At 41.9% G+C, this 18,978-nt stretch overlaps 1 protein-coding gene across 1 annotated transcript in view; it reads left to right on the forward strand.

Annotated features, from left to right (window-relative positions):
• Positions 1-679: 679 nt before the first annotated feature.
• The window catches only part of LOC134870885 (membrane-associated guanylate kinase, WW and PDZ domain-containing protein 2), a 59,642-nt gene continuing 41,343 nt past the window's right edge, over positions 680-18,978 (forward strand). The window contains 2 exon segments of the mRNA XM_063893390.1: positions 680-908; positions 18,403-18,692. Coding sequence (XP_063749460.1) covers positions 826-908; positions 18,403-18,692 — 373 coding nt within the window. The 5' untranslated portion in view covers positions 680-825.

The raw sequence follows: 18,978 nt of genomic DNA on the forward strand, positions 1-18,978 counted from the left end.
CATTTTATCGGTGTTTCTCTGCTCTAAAAGTGCCTTTTTTTATTGCGCAGCAGGATTATTAACCTGAGCACACTTTACTACCGGACATCATAGCATTTATCTAATCTGATCTAATCTGATCTGATCTCCTGCAATTGACGCTCCTCGCCCTGAAAGCACCGTGCCTGCAGCAGCTCAATGACACCGGCTCTCCCCGGTCACACCAGCGGAAGCAGCCACGTTTTTCTCCATTTTCTGTAGTAAAACAGACATGTATCCGTAATTAATGCACCTGCACCACCTGCAAGGCTACAAGGAAGGGTTTGCCGAGGAGAAAGCGATCATGAAGGTAAGACATTCTGTATTTTAAAGTCAAAATGTAGTTGTTTAATATTCTTCCTTGCAAGTTAAACTGCATGTTGTGTCATTCATCCATGCTGCACGTTGTTTCGCCTGTAGCAGTGCAGCAGCTGCTACATTTATAAGCAGCCAGTCAGATTTGCCTGACTGTGTGTGTGTGTGTGTGTGTGTGTGTGTGTGTGTGTGTGTGTGTGTGTGTGTGTGTGTGTGTGTGTGTGTGTGTGTGTGTGTGTGTGTGTGTGCGTGTGTATATATGTGTGTGTCTGTCTGTGAGTATTATTCCCTCTCTCTCCTCTCTCCTCTCTCTACATCACCACAGAGCATCAGTATCCAAACATCCCGTCAGCCGTGCACATCGCCTCACTTTCTCTGGTGCACTCACACTGCTTTGCATCCAACACACACACACACGTACACACACATTGCTCTTTAAAACAGCTGCTATTTATTTAAGTGCATGATTATCAGTTAACCTCAGTCGGGTCGATGTATATAGACGCATTCAAACGGATCCTCTTTGAAAGGCTCAACTGCTTGAAGAGAATGTGTGTGTGTCAGCGCCAGGGCAGGTCAGTACTATTTTACCCTAAATATGAGGAAACATGAGAATCTGTTGTTTGTAACCCAAGTGTGTGTGTGAGAGTGAGAGACAGAGTGTGTGTGCATGTAAACTGGTCAGTGTGTGTGGAGGAGAGATGAGGGTTTGTGATGATGGAAGCAGAGATATGGAGATAAAGTCATTCTGTCATGAACTTTTACCTGTTTAAGTGTGTGTGTGTGTGTGTGTGTGTGTGTGTGTGTGTGTGTGTGTGTGTGTGTGTGTGTGTGTGTGTGTGTGTGTGTGTGTGTTTTCAAGCTTTGAGGTTTGTCGACTAATCGATAAGCCGACCAACAGGAAAACCCCCAACTATTTTGTGAATTTTAAGTCGTATTTTTCATGCAGAAATGTCAGAAAATGCTGTTTTTAAGGCAACGAATATGAAGTTTTTTTTGCAGATTTCTACTTTAAATCATGTATTTTATATGTTGGTTTATGACTGATACAACAAGACATTTAAAGACAACACCTTGGATTTTGAGAAACATGGATGGTCATTTTTACTATTTTATGACATTTAATCAACCAAACGTTAAAAAGAGAATAATTAGCAGATTTATCTTGAATGATAAAAGCCCTTGAGTGTGTGGACACACATTATAGGTTTAAAAAGTTGATTGAGACCTCCTGCTGCTGAAATCGTCTTAATGAAATGCAAACTCAAGCCCATCCTCTATGCACCTGCTCCCACGTTGCCGTGAGAAACAGACTGACTTGCAAAAAAAACGTTCTCTGTGGTTCACGGTCAGGTGTGTGTGCAGGCATGTGTGTAACATGCCTTGCAGCTCTCTGTGTATGCTGTGTGTGTTGTTAAGGGTGTGTCCCTGCTCGAGACAGGGAGCTTGTTTTGAAGTGATGGAGGCTTGACCCTGACACTATAGTGTGCATTTCTGTGGACTTGGAGAGCGCTGAAGGTTATGCTGTGATAATGAATCATTAAAATGTTGAAAGGGAAGGAGAGGCATGTTTGCTTTTCCTCTGCTCAGCACCTGTTTTGCACTCTAACTAAGCAAAACCTTTTTCAGAGTCATTCTGTGTTCGCTTGTCGTCCTTTGAATCCACTTTTCTTCCCAAGTTTGGAGCGGCAGTAAGTGGAAATGCATGTATCTACACGACTCACTGCTGAGCGTGCAGTGAGGAGCATCTCTTCTCCCGCTGTCTGTCGTAGTAATGCAGATCACCTGGGAGCTGTTGATTGTCTAATTATGTACCTCCTGTGTCCTTCAGCCTCATGCATATTAATGCTGCTGTTTTAAGGTGTGGTGGAAATTAAGTGAGAGTGTGAGTGTGTGTGTGGTTCTGTGTGCGTGTGTGCATGGCAGTTTACCCTTGACAGGGCTGCCGGCGCCCATCTGTGGTCCACACCTTTGCTCCCAGCCACTGCATTTGGATTCTGCAGTTGTAGCACGCTCTATTCTTAGTTCATGTGGAGTCTGGCATCGTAGTCAGCAAAAACAAAGGATGTACGATGATTCAATATGCTCAATTATCAGATTTTATTGAATAATATCATGAGGAATCGAGATGCAATGATATTTCTGTAGGCTGACGTGAAGAAGGAAACGCAAGGGCTCCTCAACAAAAAGCCAATTGGATTTTTCCATTGGATTTTGGATTAAGATCTGTGTCAAACACGTTTATAATACCTACACGTTTTGTTCAGCAGGATAATCTCCACATATTAACTAAACTTTAGGATTTTTGAAGTAAACAGCTAACATTGGGCTTTAAAGGAACTACAGCACGGTCACATGACTCCACGTCACCAGCGCTAAGCTAAAGGAGGCTAATGTTGGGCTATAAAGGAACTACAGCACGGTCACATGACTCCACGTCACCACCGCTAAGCTAAAGGAGGCTAATGTTGGGCTATAAAGGAACTACAGCACAGTCACATGACTTCACGTCACCACCGCTAAGCTAAAGGAGGCTAATGTTGGGCTATAAAGGAACTACAGCACGGTCACATGACTTCACGTCACCACCGCTAAGCTAAAGGCGGCTAATGTTGGTCGACGATTTTTAAATTCACCAGTAGGATATATACTGACGTATTTAATGTCGTAGAATACAGATCTCTTCAGTTTGTGTTAACTTTAGACCTTATTTCACGTTAACAACCAAAAACACATTCAAAAAACATTGACTTTGAAATGAAGGGACTGGAAATGCCTAATTGCTGACTCGTATCCGGGTGTAGGACTCATTCCTGAACAAGCAAATAAGAAAAATCTGATTTAACTCAAAAATCTACCAAACTAATGTCTTAATCTGATTACTTGTTATTGGTGTGCATACATGTTGACAGAGTGAGTGTAAAGCTGGAAATATGTCTTTAATGTCTCCTTATGCCTCATTATGTGTTGGGACTGTAAACGATCTGTTCCATTCTTGGGAAGCCCTGGTGGGAACTTCTTCACATCTGGTACAAACGTCCACTTGGACCCAAGGATGATCTGTTAAAATTTTGGAGGTCAAATCAGAATCGTAAATACTTCATTGATCCCCGGGGGGCAGTTGGATAAATAGATGTGAAAGGTAAATGTCACCGCGACCCTCACAGCCGTCCTATTCCCAGGAACGCCTACAGGGAATTTCCTTTTTCACTCGGACAAAAGGATGAAGTGTTATTAATTGAGTTGTCAAAGGTCACTGTGACCTCGCCAAATGCCCCATAACTTAACAACTCATGAGTTAATTATGACATTTTTGGTCAATTAATTCACACAAATGTCTCGTAGGACAAAATGATGAAGTGACGACATTTGAGACATTCAGTGGCTTTAATCGTCCAAGCTTTTGAATGGATGTCAACTGCATTTACACTCTAGTTCAGAGGCATTCAACCATGAGGCGGTAAGTCATTTCTATATAATTTCCACCTTTAAACTGCTATGCTCATTTTGCACCAAAGTTCTTTATTAAATGAAGAAAAATACACATTTTAATAAAATAAATTACTTATATCCGAGTTTGGGAGGATTACTTTACAAATGTAACCTAGTACAGTTACTACATAATCAGTAACCTAATCTGAGTATCGAATTATAGTCGTAATGTAACCTGATTGATTTTGGATTACTTCAATATCAAATGCATGTGATTGGTCAGCTGCTCAGAGATGTCCCGCCCCTTAGCCTATCACGTACAATGTGTTGGAGGGCCAGCCAATAGAAGCGCGAGTGTTACATATGTGATGTCACTGTGTTCCAGAAGTAAAGAAAGGAGTCCATTGGAGGCTTTTCAGGGAGTGTGCGGGTAAGATACTCACTCTTAGCCTTTGCACTCCATTTACATGCACTAAAACCTACACTACAGGAAAGGGAAAACACATTTCTACAGGTAACATGAGTGTGATCTGTCTTTCTTCATGTAACTATAAAGGAATACAATTACCGCTCCTTTGTATCCTGATTATCCATTACATGTTATCCCGTTATCCCCCAAGCCTGAATATATCAGGGCAGAAGTTTTGGTCGTGAAAACATTCCCATGCTGGAGCCGCGCCCGTGTCCCAGCCTCCGTTCGACCAGATTCAATTTGGGTCGGTTAAGCCGCCGTTAAGTGGTTAGACTCTGACTGAGGGAGCGAATCAATAACCAATCGATGACGGCGTGTGGAGTTATAGTTTACACGCTGCCATATTTGAAATGTCAAGAAAGCGATGAATCCATGTATCCTTGAGTCAGATCTGAGGTGGACAACTGGGATCAATATCAGGTGGTGAGACAGGCAGGCAGCAGGCGGGGGTCACCTTCACCTCCCTACTGAATCAGCAGTATCTCACACACACACACACACACACACACACACACACACACACACACACTTGAAGGCCTGCTTAGGTTACAAAGCTGCGACCTCACAAAAATGCTCATTACAGCGAAGTGAACCGCCCCTCCCTTCCCCTCATGAATTAATCATTTTGTTATTACGCTTTCTTTCATAAGCTCCTGCCTCTGTGTGAATTCTACTTTTCTTATTCCATTTTCCTTACACTCTGCCGCCGGCTTTATTTACTCCATTTCTGCCTCTCATATCCGTCATCCCTGTAGAGAAGCTGTTTTAGTTCAACTGCTCTGTGTTCCTGGGGAGAGCTGGTCTGCGATCAGGTGTAATGCGTCCTGACAGTTAACTGTGAGAGGACCTGTTGTGATGCAGTCGCGTTATTAAGCAGAGCAGTGTGTACACAACATGCCCCCAGCTTTGACCTTGATCCTGTGACGTTAGAAGATCCAGTTTCCCCAAAGGGAGCATCCCTTCTCCCAGCCAGGTGTGTGTGTGTGTGTTCTTGGGTCATGACTGGATTCAAGATCCCATCTCAATTAAGGTCATGCGGTCAGTCACGCCCATAAGAGGGTAAACACGTCCTTCATTCATCCTAAATAAAAGCAATTTAAGCACAGTTGTATTTTGAACCAAACTCTCCATCCTCTATTATTAAAACAACATGAAACGCCTGATATTTATTGTTCCTTTAGTACAGCAGGTGGTCCATGAGAGTTACTGCTCCATTATGGGTTTTTTTTAAAGATAAAGGAGAACTAAGATTCATTGATCCAACATATTTTAAGGAAAGATTAAACCTTTAGCCGTCATTAATTAATAAACGACCCATTTCATTTCCACAATATTCACTGATATTGTTTATAAGATTTATCAATTCTGGCGAGAACATGAAGCCCGTATACAAGATGTCGCCACAGACGTGAACAAACAAAGCTGTTTCTGCCGTCTGACGCTCCATTTGACACCGTCTTCATATTTCTGGACTCATTAAACCGTTTCTGACCAACAGAAGTATTGTTTTCTGGCATCTCTTTAACATTTTATGGGGGGAATCTGCATTTTGGTTTGAGGGAGCAGCACCCCTGTCACCCGGTTTAGACAAAACCCTGTTGATAATAGTCTTATTGTGTGTGTGTGTGTGTGTGTGTGTGTGTGTGTGTGTGTGTGTGTGTGTGTGTGTGTGTGTGTGTGTGTGTGTGTGTGTGTGTGTGTGTGTGTGTGTGTGTGTGTGTGTGTGTGTGTGTGTGTGTGTGTGTGTGTGTGTGTGTGTGTGTGTGTGTGTGTGTGTGTGTGTGTGTGTGTGTGTGTGTGTGTGTGTGTGTGTGTGTGTGTGTGTGTGTGTGTGTGTGTGTGTGTGTGTGTGTGTGTGTGTGTGTGTGTGTGTGTGTGTGTGTGTGTGTGTGTGTGTGAGAGCTTGACATTGTTTGTTCTTACACTGAGTCCCTTTGTCTGTATTCCACACACAGCCTTAAAAACTCACACACAAACTTGTAGATTCTGACTGCAAATTGTGCACAAACTAACTTGTTAGACTCGTATTTTGTTCACATGTTTTCTTGTTTGACTCAACTTTGATCGGGTGAGCATCATTATTGTCCATTAGCAGCGATATGGAGCCACTTTATATCAAATAACATTTAGAAGACAACAAGTTGTGAATATATTGAACATTTCAAAAGATAAGAACCTTGATTTTCTTTGCATAAATCCACTAGTGTGTGTCTCAGATGCGATTCTCAACAGTATTCTAATCTTACACTAAGTCCCTGTGTTTGTATTCAACACAAACAAGAGGAGCTTTAAAATCGAGAAGTAGATTGTGGGTTTATCGATGGCGTGCAGAGTTTTGTTTTCAGAGGGAATTGTTTCTGTGCGTGTAACTCCAGCAGGACAGAGCGACGTGTTTCCATATGATTCCTTTCTTCTTTTCCTCCCCAAGCATTTAATCTTTCATTTTTAAATCTGCCGCTGCTGTGTGTTTTGTGTTGCCCTAGATTTGGAAGTGAGTGAGCATCGGGAGCTTTGCGGTGTTTTCACAGTTTGGTGTGACTGTTTGGTGGGAGAGGGTCACGGCACAGATGTCAGATAAGACGCGGGAGTCGGAGAAGCTTCCTGTGCATTTTCCCGCCCCCACATCCGTCTCTGGTCCAGATGAGGATAAGGTCAGCGGTTATTTAAGATGCCTCTCTTGTCTGACCTCCAGCTCCACCCAGGAGGATGCTGGGGGATTATGAGCAGTGTGCCACACTACAGGTCGGAGATGAGAGGAGCGTAGTGTTCGATGAGGGCCACGACAAGATCTTCATTACTTTATTTATGATACACTGCTGGGAATGCTTTAAAGTTAGATGATGTCCAATTAGATATCAGACGCATAGTGCATTTACTATTAATCTGCAGCTGTTTTGATAAATTCTGAATCATTTTAAGACATTTTTCAGGGAACTTCCAGCTTCTTAGTCGTGGGAATTTCATGGTTTTCCCTGATATCTTGGACTTCACTCATTTAGATTGATCATTCAGATGAAATCCACTCTTACTTGTCTCACAGTTTCTGCATTTAACCCATCTTCGTATGGAGTAGTGGTTATAGTGGTGTGTGGGGGTCAAGTGCCTTGCTCCTGGGCACCTCACTGCTCAAAGGGAGGGGCCAAGAGGTGATCTAGTGGCTCTTTAAGTACCAGTCCCCCCTCCGTACTTGGTCTGCTCTGGGACGTGAACCAGCAGCAACTCACAATAGACTTATTACCCAATGTCATCATTCCTTTTTGTTTTTGCTTAGTTTTGTAGTTTAACAAATATATACATTTAAACAGAATCAAGCAAAGCCTTTCAATCAGTTGTATTATTCTATGTATCATTCAGTTCTGCATTTATGTTGATAATCATTATACTGTTTCATTCAGTTTTCAGTGCAACGACTCCAGCTGGTCAAATTTGGGATTTTCATGTATGATATTTATGAAATATCTTTGATTTTGTTCTTTTAAAAACACAACAATCATCTCTCAGAAGTTGTAATGATATTTTATATCATTAACAATTCAATTAATAACTACAATCATAATCAGCTGCATTCATTTTATTGAAACGTGTCAAAAGTTGCAGCTCTAATTATAAGTATAATAACATTAAGCAGTAATTATTGACATCTGGAAACCTGAACCAGAACATATTTGGTATTCTTTCCTCCATGAATGATTCAAATGAAGACCTAATTGTCAAAAAAGTTGACAAATACAATTCTGTGGATGACCTAATGAGCAATTAGTAAAGACAAATATTTCCCCTCTAGTATTTCTCACACTGTGTATTGACAGTGACTCTCGTAAAGCTTTCCTCTGGGTATGCCGTTCACGCAGTCACTTTATTAAATCAGCATCCGTCATGCAGACTTTGGTCTGGCTCATGCAGACTTACAGAGATGCTGAGTCTCTGCAGTTGTTTATCCTCCAGCAGCCCCAACACAGAGACGCTCACATTCAGGCCGATCAATATTCTGCAAAACTCTCATTTAGGCAGAGCAACGATTCATCTTGAGCATGCAGCGAGCATGCATAACATATGAAACACGCTCACGTATATATCCAGCTCATCGTAGCTGAGCTAATTGAACAGGATCATTTCATTATCGTGGATCTCATTTAGAGCGCAAAGCGAGCGAGGGTGGCTCCGACAGATCAAACCAACAGAAGCTTTCATGATGCCGCTCCATCAGCAGGAGAGGACTCTTTAAAGTAGACCTGAACATCAGCAGGAGAAGGACTCTTTAAAGTAGAGACACTACATACTGATATACACCTGAACATCAGCAGGAGAAGGACTCTTTAAAGTAGAGACACTACATACTGATATACACCTGAAGATCAGCAGGAGAGGACTCTTTAAAGTAGAGACACTACATACTGATACACCTGAACATCAGCAGGAGAGGACTCTTTAAAGTAGAGACACTACATACTGATATACACCTGAACATCAGCAGGAGAGGACTCTTTAAAGTAGAGACGCTACATACTGATATACACCTGAACATCAGCAGGAGAGGACTCTTTAAAGTAGAGACACTACATACTGATATACACCTGAACATCAGCAGGAGAGGACTCTTTAAAGTAGAGACACTACATACTGATATACACCTGAACATCAGCAGGAGAGGACTCCTTAAAGTAGAGACTCTACATACTGATATACACCTGAACATCAGCAGGAGAGGACTCTTTAAAGTAGAGACACTACATACTGATATACACCTGAACATCAGCAGGAGAGGACTCTTTAAAGTAGAGACACTACATACTGATATACACCTGAACATCAGCAGGAGAGGACTCTTTAAAGTAGAGACGCTACATACTGATATACACCTGAACATCAGCAGGAGAGGACTCTTTAAAGTAGAGACTCTACATACTGATATACACCTGAACATCAGCAGGAGAGGACTCTTTAAAGTAGAGACGCTACATACTGATATACACCTGAACATCAGCAGGAGAGGACTCTTTAAAGTAGAGACGCTACATACTGATATACACCTGAACATCAGCAGGAGAGGACTCTTTAAAGTAGAGACACTACATACTGATATACACCTGAACATCAACAGGAGAGGACTCTTTAAAGTAGAGACTCTACATACTGATATACACCTGAACATCAGCAGGAGAGGACTCTTTAAAGTAGAGACACTACATACTGATACACCTGAACATCAGCAGGAGAGGACTCTTTAAAGTAGAGACTCTACATACTGATATACACCTGAACATCAGCAGGAGAGGACTCTTTAAAGTAGATACACTACATACTGATATACACCTGAACATCAGCAGGAGAGGACTCTTTAAAGTAGAGACTCTACATACTGATATACACCTGAACATCAGCAGGAGAGGACTCTTTAAAGTAGAGACACTACATACTGATATACACCTGAACATCAGCAGGAGAGGACTCTTTAAAGTAGAGACACTACATACTGATATACACCTGAACATCAGCAGGAGAGGACTCTTTAAAGTAGAGACACTACATACTGATATACACCTGAACATCAGCAGGAGAGGACTCTTTAAAGTAGAGACACTACATACTGATATACACCTGAACATCAGCAGGAGAGGACTCTTTAAAGTAGAGACACTACATACTGATATACACCTGAACATCAGCAGGAGAGGACTCTTTAAAGTAGAGACACTACATACTGATATACACCTGAACATCAGCAGGAGAGGACTCTTTAAAGTAGAGACACTACATACTGATATACACCTGAACATCAGCAGGAGAGGACTCTTTAAAGTAGAGACACTACATACTGATATACACCTGAACATCAGCAGGAGAGGACTCTTTAAAGTAGAGACACTACATACTGATATACACCTGAACATCAGCAGGAGAGGACTCTTTAACTCTATGATGTTTTGCATAAGGAATAGTGTTTATGAAACCTCAACCTGAGAGTAGAATCAGACCAGGGCAGAATCTGATTGTGAGAAAAGTTTCCTGTCTTTGCAGAAGTTTGGCTGTGGTCAAAGCGGATTATGTCAGAGAGCAACGGGAGGCTGAGAGACGGTTTGATGGGGATGAGGGCAGGCGTGCAGATAGACATCAGGAACATGCAGAGGATCACCAGAGCTGACAGTCACTGCTCTCACCGTCAAGCCCTCTGATGGTACTGATACAGGGGGGCGGAGGGGTATTGAGCTGCTGAAATGAAGGGGAAAGTCGGGTACTTGGTGTATTTTCATTTGAAAACCAGTGGAATTACAGGATTGATTTGATACCAAATCCAACAGACACTCTTTACCATTTACATACCAGCTGTGTTTGGAAGTTAACCCGTTAATTTCCTGTCAAATATCTATTTCAAATTCCTGTATTCTTCACCACCTGAATCAATTCAAGTTTCTCACCACAAACTTCATTTCTCGAGGTCTTTCACCCTGCTGGATAAATCTGTCAGGACCAGTTGTTGTTGTTGTTGTTGTTGTTGTTGTTGTTGTTTCCTTCTTGGCCTCTCAGGACCAATTCAATTATTACCCCGTCTTAATTGATGTGTTTTTCCTCCTTCTTCTTCTCCTTCTCCTCCAGAAGGTCTTTCAGGACGTTCTCCGCCCCAATGTCATGTGCTATTCCCTCGTGTCCTTGATTCCTCGCCTCGAGTTGACTTTGAATTATTGAGATCCCTGGCAAAGCTTGTCTGTGTAACTTTAATAAAAGATCAGCCCGGAGATCCAACCTGAAATAAGTGCTTAGCTAATGCTTCTGCTAATAAAAACGTTGAGCTGTCGGGGGGGGCGGGGGGGGGAACAGCCACAGCCACAGCCACAGCCACAGCCACAGCCACAGCCACAGCCACAGCCACAGCCACAGCCACAGCCACAGCCACAGCTTTTTTAGAGTAATCACTGGGAAGATTTAATGAACTGAAGTCTTAGCGTTCGCACCGCTGCAGTACACGTGTTAGTATATTAATATTATCACTGAGCATCAATCAGGATGTTTAAGGTGAGGCTGGAATTACAATTTGTCTCTCTTAAGCATCACCATTTATACCAGGGTGAATTGGGTTTTGTGACAGTTGATGATATAAAATAAAATATCAAATAATAATTAAAAAGTTGTATACATGTACATACGAAGTTTTGAAGAATTTGCAGTCATTTTTCTTTAAAAAAAAAGAAAACAAATATTAATATAAACCAAAAAGGTAAATGTCCATAAATAGAATAAAAACACATATATACAATAATACATAAATAAACACATATTTAAATAGAATAAAAGCATAAATACAATAATAAATAAACAAATATATACAATAATAAATAAACACATAAATAAATACATAGAATAAAAGCTAGATTGTGCAATAAGAAATAAAACAACATATATATATTTATTTATGTAAAGGTAATACATTAAACTAAAATGTCCATAAAAGACAAAATAAAATATGTAATAATAAAATACAAATATTTACATAAAGATATGACGTAAAGGTTAATTAACTTAGAACAATAAGAGTTTTCTGGATAAAACCAGCAATATTTATGCAAGTCGGGGCTCAAAGGCACAGCTGTTATACTGCACACTGACTCCTAAACGCCTTGAGCATTTGTTCTATGCTTTATAATTTAAACAAATAGGGTGAGTAAATAAAAAACAACCCCTAAGAGTAGCCCCCGGTCAACAGGATGTGCGTTTTGCTATTGACAGATTGCTGCGGTTTGAAATTACACAGAAGACTGCAGAGAAGTCAATGAAACTGGATATGTGTTGGTCAGCGCTTCCTCGACCCAAAGGTCAGAAATCTCAATAGAGACTTCTTTTTATAGGGCGAGTTATCCTTGAGACCGTATTGTGTCCTTCTCTAGAACATATAGTTATACAGCTGGCTCTTGATGATGCAGCTGGAGTGATATATCAGCTGTTTTAGCCGTAATGTTGACAGTCAGTCTTAAATATCTCAACTGTTTCCAGGCTTTTCATGAAATGATAACCAGGCATTCATGGTTCCCAGAGGATAAATCCTACTGGCTTTTATGATCCCTTGTTTTTTCTTTATCGCCTCCATGAGGCATATATTGTCACGTTGCTCTCAAGATGAATCTCTATTTCTTTATTGATGCGCTTACTTTTCATCTAGCGCCATAATCAGCTCAAACCTTGAATATTTTACGACCAAGTACCTGCAAAATGATCCCATCTGCTTCTCTTTTTGTGGAAGATAAACTAACGTTACCATGCTAAGGTTCTAAACTCAGATAGTGAAGCTTGTATACATCGTACCTGCAAAACATCAACAACGTTAGCATTGAATTAGTTGACTTATTGATTGGTCAATCGGCAGAAAGACTAGTAAGCTTTTTGTCTCACACCCTGAAGAGTTAATGTCATCGAGTTTTGGACAAACAAAACAAAACGTTTCCCCTTTTTCTGTCATTTGTACACACATTCTACGGTTCGTTGTTAAAATAATTACAATCAAGTGATTATGACAATTACCGTTAGTTGCAATTTAATGTCATAGGGATGAGAGATTCACGTTTCCTTCTGGATGAATTATTTTATGCTTGGTAAATGTTCTGTACTCATACAGCTCTTCATCATCGGGTCTTCTGGACCCCTCAAAGCACTTTACATACTACGAGTCATTCACCCATTCACACCTCATTCATGCAGAGTAGCACCACTTGCTCTAGGGAAGCTAACAATCACACACACTCACACACATCTCAGGGATCAGTATCTTACCCAAGGATACATCCACATGTTGACTGAACGGGGCTGGGATCGAACCCACGACCTTCTGGATGAATGACGATTACTCTCCCTCACAGCCACATGTCGCCCTTTCACCCCTTAGCATCATCATTGAAGTGCCCAAAACTTCCTTCAAAATGAAAGCATAAAACAACTACTACAATGAAATTAAATTACACAAAAACAAAAGCTGCTTTCAAAATAAACAAAAGCAGCAAGAATAAAGATGTTTAATGAATAAATAATAAGCAATATACAGCTCCAACATTCATTTGTCAATACTTTAATTTGTCTAATACTTTGGTTTGAGGGCAATAACCTGGAGAGCGAATGACATTTCATTAGCTTCTCTTTTTATTGATAATAAGTTAGCATGCCGACGCGCTAGGTTTAGATGAGCTTGTTAGCATCGTGTCTTACTGCAGCGTCACAGAGCTGCTTGCAATTTGAAACAGTGCAAGTTAGCTAAGAAAAGGTCATCCTGGGTGCCACTTTGAAATAAAAAAGAGCAACATGACAGCATGAATTGTTCTCAAACCGCTCTGTTTGAACACAGGAACTTTACATACAAAATGCATGCATTGCAAATGACCGGTTACTTATTAATCCACTGAATGTAATGTCTGATCTGACTCGATCCCTTTTGTCACAAGCACATTCTGGCCTCCCCATGCAGCCGCAATGGCGTTGTAGCTCTGTGTTTTGAGTGCACACAGTGAGATGTGTAGCATCAACACCAGCAGCAGCAGAGTGTGTCGGGTTGTGTCTGACAGGCCGAGGCTCATTAAAGCGCCGTCAGACGAGGGGGTCAAGACAACAGCTCGGTGACAGTCCGCATGCATGCAGACACACACACACATGCCCCGTGCAACAGAGTTTTATTTTTAGCCTTTTAATCATTCTGAGAAATCTTTAGATAAAGCATGAAGAGACTTAAAGACAGCTTATGGATCTGATGTTCAGAATGGATGGGAGTTTGTTGCGTGTGATTGGATGGAAAAAGATGCTTCTGATTGTGCGTGACACACTTAGGGCAGGCTGTGTTGCTGCAGGTGGACCGTGTTGCTGCAGAAGGCTTCACAGTCGGGGGGGTAGCCAGAGGGTTGGGGGCGTTGTTTGGCAAGGGTGAAGTGATGAACCTAATTTCAGGTGGAAATACACTAGCACTACTTGTTGTAGACCTACCCTTTTTTCATTTTTATCCCAGGGGTCCAGCATATTCAGCCAGTACAGGTATACCTATTATACTGGATTACAAATGAGTATTAACAAACATGTACCTGTTTATACTTCTTTAAATTAGCTGTGGACTCTTTGGATAGTGACAGTGTATAAACAGCTGGAAGGCACAGCATGCATTAAGCAGTACGGTTTTTGCCCTTTTCTCCTTTAAATAAATGATGGAGAGATTTCACACCAGTGAAAGCATTCTTTGAACCATAGACCACGATGATGGTCTGGGGGATTAGCTATGGTTTCACTAGAGGCTCTTTTCACTTACTATTGTAAGACTCATGAAGTGTTGAAGCTTATGCATCATAATATATATCGTTGTTTATAGGGTGCTGCACGGATGATGTATTTTTGTAGGCCAACTTGGAAGTTAGCATCAAAAGGGTTCTCCTTCGACAAAAAGCAATGGATATTTCCCATTGGATTTCAGGTAAAATTAGATCAGTGGCAAACAAACATTTATCATAATTAAAGGTTTTGTTCAGCAGGATAATCTCCACATATTAACACCCCTTCATGGTTTGTGTAGTAAAAATGCTTGGCTATAAAGGAACTACAGCACGGTCACATGACTTCACGTCAACACCGCTAAGCTAAAGGTGGCTAATGTTGGGCTATAAAGGAACTACAGCACGGTCACATGACTTCACGTCACCACCGCTAAGCTAAAGGTGGCTAATGTTGGGCTATAAAGAAACTACAGCACGGTCACATGACTTCATGTCACCACCGCTAAGCTAAAGGAGGCTAATGTTGGGCTATAAAGGAACTACAGCACGGTCACATGACTTCACGTCACCACTGCTAAGCTAAAGGAGGCTAATGTTGGGCTATAAAGGAACTACAGCACGGTCACATGACTTCACGTCACCACCGCTAAGCTAAAGGAGGCTAATGTTGGGCTATAAAGGAACTACAGCACGGTCACATGACTTCACGTCACCACCGCTAAGCTAAAGGTGGCTAATGTTGGGCTATAAAGGAACTACAGCACGGTCACATGACTTCACGTTACCACCGCTAAGCTAAAGGCGGCTAATGTTGGGCGTGATGACGTTTAGTCGTCTCATTTAGACACTTGTTAGCAACCAGGTTTTTAAATTCACCAGTGGGATATTTACTGAGGTACTTTATGTTGTGGAACAAAATCCCTTCAGCTTGTGTTAACCACATATCTTATTTCAGGCTCACGACCAAAAACACATTCAGAAAACCATTGACCTCGAAACAAGGAAACAGGAAGTGGTAAAAAGCAGACTAATTTCCAGGTTTTAGGACTCATTCCTGCACCACTCAATATTAAAGGAACTCTCCCACTCCCGTTGTTTGTTTGCTTTTCATTCAACATGTCACAACAACACCGACCTTCCCTTGGTTTCTTATCCGAGACTGAAATGGAAGTTGTGCTTTTTTTGGGTTCTCGCTGAAACTCTGACTCATGTCGCCCGAGCTGAAGGTCAAACTCGTGAGTCCTGTGCCGACCTCAGGCTGTGTGGCGCCTCTCCATCTACATCCGACCTCCTCCCTCTTTTCCTCTCAGAGTGTGGAACAAAAACACACACCCAAAATCCATCTGTATTTAGTTACAGTCTATTTCTGTTTTTCATCCTCTAATCTCCAGGGACCCCTTCTTTTTGGCTGAGCAGTAAAGAGGATCCCTGTCAGATGTGCCAGTCTGCTGTGAAAGGATTAGTTATATCCTGTCTGTCTGTCCCTCTTTAGAGCGGCTTCATTAGACCCAGAGGTGGGAAGTAGTAAAGTACAAACACAAATACAAATCTGGTGGCGTGATCATTATTATTTAGAGTCATCGGCACGTATTTCGACCAATGACAGTATAACAATTTGGAATAGAAGTTATTTAATGTTCTTCTGATGTAAAGTGAGGTCCAGTTCCAGCCTTACTCTATAAAACAGGTGGCTACTTTTTACTTAACTCCATTTTCAAAGCGCATAGTTTTTTACATTTACTTGACTAAAGATGTTCAGTCAGTACTTCAACTTACTCAAACACGGGTATCTGTACTTCTACTTGAGTGAAGGATCCAGGGCGCCCCTGCTGAAGGTGTTTGGGGCGGGGGGGACAAGGTGTTTGCAACCCCCCAAGAGGATTGCATGTTGTCGAAGTGTAACGGCTAATCTCCGGACCAGATCAGGACTGTCCATTAGGAATATTGTGTCTTAGCGTGTTTAAACCAGTCCTGAGATACTGCAGGAACATGTCTGCTTTTCCCCTTTGCAGTTCAAAAGTGTGTGTGTCTGTGTCTCTCTGTGTGTGTGTGTGTGTGTGTGTGTGTGTGTGTGTGTGTGTGTGTGTGTGTGTGTGTGTGTGTGTGTGTGTGTGTGTGTGTGTGTGTGTGTGTGTGTGTGTGTGTGTGTGTGTGTGTGTGTGTGTGTGTGTGTGTGTGTGTGTGTGTGTGTGTGTGTGTGTGTGTGTGTGTGTGTGTGTGTGTGTGTGTGTGTGTGTGTGTGTGTGTGTGTGTGTGTGTGTGTGTGTGTGTGTGTGTGTGTGTGTGTGTGTGTGTGTGTGTGTGTGTGTGTGTGTGTGTGTGTGTGTGTGTGTGTGTCAAGGTGACAGCGTTGCTTTGATAATGTCAGTGGCATCGCCCGCTCTCTCTGGACATCAGTGCTGTCACGCCACTGTCGACTCAAACAAATCTTCACCATGTCAGCCACACACACACACACACACACACACACACACTCAGCTGTTCCCTGGGACAGTAGGCAGAACATAGAGGAATCTGTCCCGGAGAATACAGTGTGGAAACAGTCTGTGTAATTATTCGTTGTCCCTGGAAAATCCTTTAAAATCTATATGAGTTTGGAAGTATACTGTGCATCGGTGTAGCTGCTCCGGCGTCGGTCTGCAGCACCTGTCGAAACGTGTGTGTGCATCCAACGACCCGTACCGTCATCGAGCGCAAACTAGATGTTCCCATGTGACTGTGGATGTGCAGGACTGTGCACTAACTCCTGTGTGTGTGTGTGTTTACATGAAAACACGGCGTCAGTGTGCAGCGAGGGAATTTATTTCTCTTGGTTGGAGAGTCCTGTTCTGTGCCGCTGTGTGTTTGCACACAACAAAGAATTAAACGGTTCCCATGTGTTTTGTTGCTGCTGACTTTTAAAGCTGCCAGAGTAAACATCCATTATGTGGAATTATTCATGACTTCAAGCCGATTCCGAACACTGCAGCGCCACAGACTTCAGACACTGACAACTGATAAAGGTTAAATCACAGAACAACCTTCACAGGGTTTTCCCTTCCATCTTGTTATGTCATTTATTTATCGACTTTTCCAAACATAGATTAATTAACAGGGGAGTACAGGTATAGTTTATGCAGAATACATATAAAAGTTACATCTAAATTAGCGAGAAATGTTGTTTCTGATGCATTTTTCAGCAGGAAGGCACTTCAATGTGTTTTCAAACAAATATAAAAAGCATTAAGACGAGGTGCATAAAACTGCATTTACAATTACACTCATTAGAAAACCAAACTAATTATTAAAGAATACTAAAATGTGAATAAAACCGGTGATGATATCAAGCGATCAGAGAGAGGAAGACACTACAGGGGAATGGCTGAAAAAAACCACTCCTGGATAGCTCCATGAAACTTCTGCAGCTGATTCCTTATATTCAAACAATCGTTTTTTGAAATGCTGTGTTTGAATGTGCCAATGAGGCATTATCTTAGTAAATATGTGCTAATTTGCATAGCTTTCCTGGGCAGAAATGTGAGCATTGCATAAAGCCAGATTGTTTCATTTGGTCGACATATTAGATTAAAAGGTTTGTACCGAGGGGGGTTTTGAATATCTGTTCATCACTCCATGAATCAGAAAATACTGCCATGAAAAGCAACTTCTGAGAGTTATTAAAGAATACTAAAACAAGATAAAGTTGAATAAGATAAGTATAGTAAAAGGCATCAGAAATATTCCAGAAAAAGGAGTGAGAGTTGCAGTATTCTATTTCTATTTACTACTTACTTTACTGTCCATGTTTTGTTTTAATACTCGTATTACAAAGTCTCTGACAGACAGGAAGCCAGTGCAAAGGGAATCTCAAACCCAGTATGTCACCTGTTCTGTAATCAACACCTTCCTGTCTGACACCTTGTGCTCCTCCTGTTTGATTTCCACCCCCCGCAGCTCCTTCGCCATGTCTAAGACGGCGGTGAAGAAGCTGCACTGGCGCTCCAAGGTGCAGGACAGCTTCGTGCCCCTGCTGGGCTCCTTGGGGGACCTGGGGGTCTCCGTCGGGGGAGGGGCGGACTATGGAGAGTTCCCGTTCGTCACGTCGGCGCCCGGCGGAGGACTCACGGTGGGTGACATCATCCTGGAGATCGGGGGCACGCCGGTGTTGGGGATGACGTTAGGGGATGTCCGTGGCGTTCTCAACTCCTGCCCACATCCCATCCGCATCAAGACCGTGGCTCCAGGTATCACAAATCACTCAAATCCTTTACTTAGTGGAAAGTAATTAAGTATATTTAGTTAAAGAGGAAATATTCTTGTCATTTTCAGGTTCATATCAGTATGTAGTGTCTCTACTGGGACATGTCTCCATGCTTCAATGTTCAGAAAGCTCTCTTATTTTAAGCTGGCCAGCTCTGTTGTGATTGCTTAGAGATTTCCCGCCCCTTAGCCTATCAAGTACAATGTGTTGGAGCGCTAGCCAATACAAGCGCAAATATTCCGTAGTGATGTCATTATGTTTCGGAAGTA

Source organism: Eleginops maclovinus, chromosome 1 (assembly GCF_036324505.1).
Source record: "Eleginops maclovinus isolate JMC-PN-2008 ecotype Puerto Natales chromosome 1, JC_Emac_rtc_rv5, whole genome shotgun sequence".
Classification (NCBI taxonomy): Eukaryota; Metazoa; Chordata; class Actinopteri; order Perciformes; family Eleginopidae; genus Eleginops; species Eleginops maclovinus.